General features: G+C 33.7%; 2 protein-coding genes across 3 annotated transcripts; one reads left to right on the top strand and one right to left on the bottom strand.

Annotated features, from left to right (window-relative positions):
• Positions 1-85: 85 nt before the first annotated feature.
• Positions 86-4,454, top strand: Pi3K92E (phosphatidylinositol 3-kinase 92E). 2 transcript variants are annotated; one of them, XM_025161332.2, is made up of 8 exons: positions 86-342; positions 410-638; positions 704-930; positions 1,335-1,496; positions 1,600-1,669; positions 1,803-2,393; positions 2,451-3,380; positions 3,523-4,454. In XM_025161332.2, exons 1-8 carry the CDS (start codon positions 184-186, stop codon positions 4,302-4,304), a joined length of 3,150 nt encoding a protein of 1,049 aa, XP_025017100.2. In that variant the 5' UTR covers positions 86-183; the 3' UTR covers positions 4,305-4,454. The 2 variants fall into 2 exon arrangements, with proteins under 2 accessions (XP_025017100.2, XP_015787259.2); XM_015931773.3 differs by having other exon boundaries at positions 87-342; positions 1,803-3,380.
• Positions 4,425-6,830, bottom strand: LOC107364435 (uncharacterized). The gene is made up of 5 exons (XM_025161333.2): positions 6,187-6,830; positions 5,983-6,072; positions 5,729-5,895; positions 5,089-5,499; positions 4,425-4,869 (listed from the first exon to the last, which is right to left on the bottom strand). The coding sequence occupies exons 1-5, from the start codon at positions 6,461-6,463 to the stop codon at positions 4,681-4,683; spliced, it is 1,134 nt and encodes a 377-aa protein (XP_025017101.2). The 5' UTR covers positions 6,464-6,830; the 3' UTR covers positions 4,425-4,680.
• Between the last annotated feature and the right edge of the window lie 93 nt (positions 6,831-6,923).

Here is a 6,923-nt window from a genome sequence, read left to right as displayed (position 1 = left end):
AATTTTAGGTCTAAGTTTAATGGATTGGTGACGGAAATACAGAGTCAAGTTTCCTGTTTTGTTGATTTCCTCTTGATTATGACTATTGATTTGAATGAAGTGAGCGAAGTAAAATTGACAATCAGATGAACATTTGTCAAACACCATTTTGACAAATCAAGTGAATTTACAATTCGACTTGAAATGTCTACTTTCAGTTTAAATGGTGACTCTTCTTATATTTTAAATGAATGGTTGTCCCCTTATGATGAACCAGAGATTGAGATAACCATTTTAATTCCTAATGGGTTAATAACCACATTAACAGTTTCTAATAAGACGAAACTTTTTGACATAAAAGAGGTGAGTATCGGTTAAGCTTTAACACCAGTGACTTCAGCTGAAGCTTTTTATTTTCATTGGATTACAGGAGATTTTTGACTTAGCGGCGGATTTACCAATGTATGGAGCTCTTTATGACAAACAAAGTTATGTTTTTACTTGTGTTAACTTTACAACTGGTGAACAAGAAGAGGTTGATGAAGATCGATCAATTGCTGATGTTAAACCTTTCATGAAAATTTTACGTCTAATTGAAAGGAAAGGTAATATAGCGTCTAAACAGCTTAACGCTCAAATTGGACCTCTTATTGGTAAAGGTAATTAGTAATTTTACCTTTTCAATTTTAGCTTATTTTTAACATTGTCATTTCAATTATTGCAGGTTTACATGAGTTTGATGCTTTAAAAAATCCAGAAATTAATGATTTTCGTTGGCGAGTTAAACATCGATGTGAGGAGATTGCTAGACAACGCTTAGAAGAGTCTTGGATGAATAAAGTCAAATACAAATATCCTGTCCGAATAGAACCAAATCCCGGTATACCGTTATACTTGAAAGATCATCTATCCAAAGAAACAATCGACATTCAAATTCGTTTAAAATCAAAGGTAAATAAACCATAAAAATAGTTGAGGATGACAAGGCTTTACCAGAAAAATTAGGAAAATTTTGTTTTTTAAATCGCCGTTAGATTAATCAACGGATGTTACCGAAACAGATCTCGTTTAAATTTTTAGATCTAACTGGTTAAGCCATTTATGAAACCTTAAAAGTAAAGCCTAACTCAACTTGTTGTTTGGCTCTTCCTGTACAAGTGATATCTAACAATGGAAGCAATATCTCTGACTCTTGCATCATGGATGTACATTGTATCAATTATTAGGATTGACATCGATTTTTAATCTCATCTCTAATGAATTTTTCCCAAAAATCAGATTTGTTTGCTTTCATCTACAGGGAGCGATTTTTAAGCTGTGAATTAATTTGCTGGCTTTTTTCTTGAAATTGACAGGATTTCATTGAACTCAACATTTTTTATCGAGCTAAAATTGATGAAATAATAAGAGCAACTCTTGAACTATTTGAGACTGAATACGAGGAAGATAAGTACAGCCTGAAAATATTTGGACAAGAAGAGTATCTTCTTGATAATCATCCTCTAATATGTTACAAAGTAAGTTGGTTTCCTTGAAGTGTTTCTTTGTTATGTAACGGTTCCAAATATCCTATGATTCATCGATGAACAAACCTGATGTTATTATTTCATATTGAAACAGTATGTGCGTGAATCCCTTGCCAATTACTTGAAGCCGTCTTTTATAATAATTGTCAACTCTGAAATTGATGGTAAGTATTATAAACTTTATTAACATTAACAATATTCAATACATTTTTGTTTACATCTGTATCTTCATCCTCTGTATGATTCGTATTTCCTCTTTTCCCTCTCAATGTTTAAATCAAATGACGTTTCTAACAGTCAGTGAGAAAATTGTGAACGAACCTCGACATCGGAGCTCAACATTACATTCAACTCAAACTGGAACTTATCGCAAAAAAACCAAACCTGTATCATCTTTTGATATAAATGAAAAATTTTCAATAACAATCAACAAATGTATCCGGATGAATCACACAGAAGGTGTCAGATTAGCTGTTTCAGCTGGCTTGTTTCATGGTGGATCACTTCTTGTACATTCACTATCAACTTCAGATGTAAACGCTTCCACCGACGAAGATAATAACATGGATGTAGTCGAATGGGATGAACAATTGACCTTTGACATACCCTTGTCAGATGTACCCCGGATGACTAGACTGTGTTTGGTTCTTTATGAGATCATGGTTCGTGCGCGTAAAGGCTCTGGTTTCTTTTTAGTTAAATCAACCATTGCTTGTGATATAACAACTAATCATTTAAAATGGGCCAATACACCTTTGTTTGATTATCGTGGACAGTTAAAATCGGGAAGCTATACTCTTCCAATGTGGCCTTACCCAGAATCTTTGGATGATTTATCAGGAAATGCTTTCAACCCATTGGGCACTGTTTTACCAAATCCATTTTGTGGTGAGGCAACTTGTTTGACAATTACTTTTCCAAAATACTCGGCTTATCCTGAATCAGCCATCTTCTATCCTCAGCTGGAAGCAATCTTGGCATCAACACCGGTTGCTAATTCAAGCGATTCTAGGAAATCAGGTGATCATTCTCCGAGTTCTCGATATCTGGAACAATTGAAATCAATTTGTTCTCGTGACCCCTTGACAGAGATGGCCTCATTGGATCGCGAATTTCTTTGGTATTTTCGTGAAGATTTGTCTCTTTACTTACCAACAGCATTACCATACTTACTTAATTGTGTCGATTGGTCTGACCATCTATCTGTCTGCTCCATGTTACGCTTACTTCATAGATGGCCTAAACTTGAGCCTGAAATGGCTTTACAGTTACTTGATTATGCTTATGCTGATTGTTCTGTTCGTAGTTATGCTGTTTCTTGTTTAAAGTCAATGTCTGATGATGATTTATCACTTTACCTACTACAGTTGGTTCAAGCGTTGAAATACGAATCGTACCTTCACTGTGATTTGGCTATGTTTCTCCTCGAAAGAGCACTTGTTAATCGAAGGCTAGGCCACCAGCTGTTTTGGTTGCTGCGATCAGAAATGGCTGAACCTAGCGTTTCAACATATTTTGGTTTACTTCTTGAAGCATATTGTCGAGGATCAATTGACCACATGAAAGATTTATCTCGTCAAATGGAAGCAGTTAATAAACTTAAACATATGAATGAAATTGTCAAAAGAGAATCAACTAGAGGAAAGGAATCAAAGGAACGTTTGATGACTGTAATGCATGAAATTCTGGAACAATCATATTACAAAGAGTCACTTAAAGATGTTACCAATCCATTGGATCCAAGAATTAAATTATCAACAATTAAAGTTGACAACTGTAAATTAATGGACAGTAAAATGAAACCTCTTTGGCTTGTTTTCAACAATTCTGACCAAGGAGCTGATGATGTCTCTATCATCTTCAAAAACGGTGATGGTGAGTAAACCTTTAGATAATTTATTCATCAGTTTACATTAACTTCAATAGTAAACTTAATTTTAAAACCCAATTTAGTCTAACTGAAGTTAACATTTCTTATTTGGACTTTTGTGCTTTTTATCTCCAAATTATTTTTCAGATCTTCGACAAGACATGTTAACTCTGCAAATGTTTCGTATAATGGATAAGCTATGGAAAGATGAAGGTCTTGATTTACGATTAACCCCATATCGAGTGATTGCCACTGACAGAGGTGTTGGTTTGATTCAAGTAGTTCCTTCAACTCAAACATTGGCCAAAATTCAGAAAAGTTGCTCAATGAAAGCCACATCAGCTTTTAATAAAGCAGCACTTCTTAATTGGTTACGATCACACAATCCAACCGAACCTGAATTAACCAAAGCAATCCGTCAGTTTACCTTATCATGTGCTGGCTATTCAGTGGCTACATATGTTTTAGGAATTGCTGACCGGCACAGTGACAATATTCTGATTAAATCAAACGGACAAATATTGCACATTGATTTCGGTCACATTTTGGGAAAATTTAAAGAGAAATTTGGAATCCGAAGAGAACGAGTTCCATTTGTTCTGACAAATGACTTTGTCTACGTTATTACGGCAGGTGGAAGTCGAAGAGGCGATTTTGCACCATTCCAATCAATTTGTGAACAAGCATTTACCATTCTATGGAAAAAAGGACATTTCATTTTATCTCTTTTCGCCATGATGTTGTCCACTGGAATCCCTGAATTATCATCAGTAAAAGATTTAGATTATCTGAGAGAAACTTTGGTTCTGGATTTAACTCAAGAAGAAGCTTTGGCCCATTTTCGTTCAAAATTTGACGAAGCTTTAAAAAATAGCTGGAAGACTAATATCAACTGGTTAGCTCATAATATTGCCAAAGACAATAACTAAATTGTTACCTTTTTTACACAAAGATTTATTTTAACAATTTATTTTATAATGTGAATTATCGTTGCCTTTTTTACACCCATTGACATTAACTGTATTTACATTCGATGTTGAAGAAAAAAATTGAATAATAATAATAATTTAATCTTATTAGTTTACAATTGTACATTGCTTAAAAATATGAGTCTTTCCTCTCATCAGTCTTGTTAATTGTTTCAAATACTAGGAAAAAAATTGATTTACTCAAATAAAAATTTAGTCTACATTCAACGACAAAACGTTTTAACATTTACATCATATTTTTTGAGATAGGAAATGCTTTGAGTTAAATCTTAAGTAACACAGTTGGAATAATTTGGTTAATAATATCACCTCCAGTTCAAAGGACAGTTCGTTCGTCATAGACCACAACAGCTTCATTAGCAATCAATGAATCATTATCAACTAAACAATCAGTTTCCTTAGTGAGATAAGGTGAATGGGTAGGTGTTGCCCCGCTCCGGTTCAGGGCAATGGCAGCAGCGCTGTCATTTCTCATTCGGTTGGCTCGCTTTTTGGTGAAATTGAGCTAAAAGGAAAACAAAAGCACATTAGTCAACAATTAAACAAAATCAGGATACAAAGTGCAAAATTAAATTAAACAAAAAGAGGCAAAATTGAAACAAATACAAAATACAACAAATAATGTAAAACAACTGTTCCATAACAATATAAGTAAACAAAAAAATTGGGCGAAGAAACATGCGAAATTAAAAGAGCAAAATTTGGATTAGATTTAAATGATCACCTTAGTCTGATTGTTTGCAAGCTTGTTTGATTCATCAGCTTCGGTTGAATTTTTTTTCCAAGGAAGACTACGAGTTCTCAAATTAGTACCATCGATGGTTATATCACTGTAAGCGTTGACTACCTCACTATACAATTGACTTTTACTGTTATATCTATACTTATCATCAAGATTATATTCATCTTCATCTTCAACATTATAATTTACATTATTGCTGTTGCTAGAATTATTGACTTGATTATCATTAATCTGGTTGTTACACCTGTTGTTAGTATCGCAAACATTGACATTAGCAGATTCAGATTGTCTTAGTTGATTAGTTGCCTCAGCATTGCTTAAATATCCTTGTTCGGATGATGGGTTAATTGTATCCAATGCAGCTATCGAATCAAATTGTTTATCACGGTTAGGCTACAAAAAGTAGATTATAAAAAAAGATTATAATAACTGAAATGTCATGAAAATCGATCATGGTTAGGTTGTCAAAAACAAATACTTGTATCATCTGTACACATGTTCAAGTCTCTTCTAATAACATTTTTGCATGTGTTTCTAATTTCAGATTAAATCCAGACGAAATTAAGTATCGAACCAGTGACTCCAAGGACAGAGTCAGAATCAGTGGACAATCCAGACTTACATTGACCAAATGAATTTGAGTGGATAATGATCTCCTTATGTTATGTCCTTTAACGCACTGATTTGGTATGTTCTCTATTCCTGTGAAAATGACAGAATCATTGTCGGCGAAAACTCCAGATCCAAAGTTGGAACAAGAAGCCCATTTTTCATTCTCTTCATCTAAACCTAAATGATAAAACGAGAAAAACAATTAGTACAAATAGCAAATAAACATTGGAAATTTGAAGCAGCAATTCATTTGTTTACACTTACGGTAAGAGCTTTTTTGACGACGGATTCCATATTGACAGCAATACCACGCTAATATGGCTGCTAATATAATTATGATTAACCCAATGGCTCCTTAAATTGAACATGAAATTAATAAAAGGGTCGATTAATCATCTTAAACCAATCATCAAGTCTTCAACGTTTGTAAAAGACTTAAACAGCCTTTAAAATGTTAATGATTCTCACCTGCAGCAGCTCCAATAAGTATGGGAATATCTCTGTCATTGATTCCAAAAAAGTTGCTTGACCCATTGTTAAGGGTAAATAAACGACTTTGATTGTGACGGACACTGAAAATTGAAGGTGATACTGTTGTTGAACTTGACATAGCTACCGTTAATACTATAGATGTTGATGGTTGATTTGGTGAAATTGATAGATTGTCAGAGTGATTGACTTTGTTGTTTTGTTTTCTCACATTATTAGGGCCAATTAATTGAGAGCTTGTAGAGTTGATAGTCATTACGAGATACCAGTAGAGATGGGTTAAGATAAATAAGACAGTTACATAGACTAATAATAAATTAACAAGGTAAAAATAATTAATGAACCAACAAATTAAATCAATACATGAGTTTGATGAATTGAGTGTGAGGATTGCTTTTCACTCGGACCATAAGAAGACAATAATAATAGGAAGAAGAAGATGATGTTAACAAAAGTGGTAAAGATTATGATGATGATGATTATGATGTTATTGCGGGTTAACTATTAAGGTAACGGTGATTACACCAATTGTCAATGTTAATTTCATATTGACAAAGTGAGAGTGGATATGTAAGCTTAATGAAAGGGTGGGCAAGCAAAGAGTAAACTGTCTTACTCTTTGATGGTTTGCATGGGCAACAAAAAATGATTAAAAGTCTAACACACCCAAAGAGTTACCAAAGAAACCAAAAATCGATAATTTTGTATCTCGACTG

Source organism: Tetranychus urticae, chromosome 1 (assembly GCF_039701765.1).
Source record: "Tetranychus urticae isolate SD_2017Ah chromosome 1, NJAU_TeUrti_SD_1.0, whole genome shotgun sequence".
In the NCBI taxonomy this organism is placed as follows: Eukaryota; Metazoa; Arthropoda; class Arachnida; order Trombidiformes; family Tetranychidae; genus Tetranychus; species Tetranychus urticae.
The sequence above is the reverse complement of the archived record's forward strand: the minus strand, read 5'-3'. Positions and strand labels throughout refer to the sequence as shown.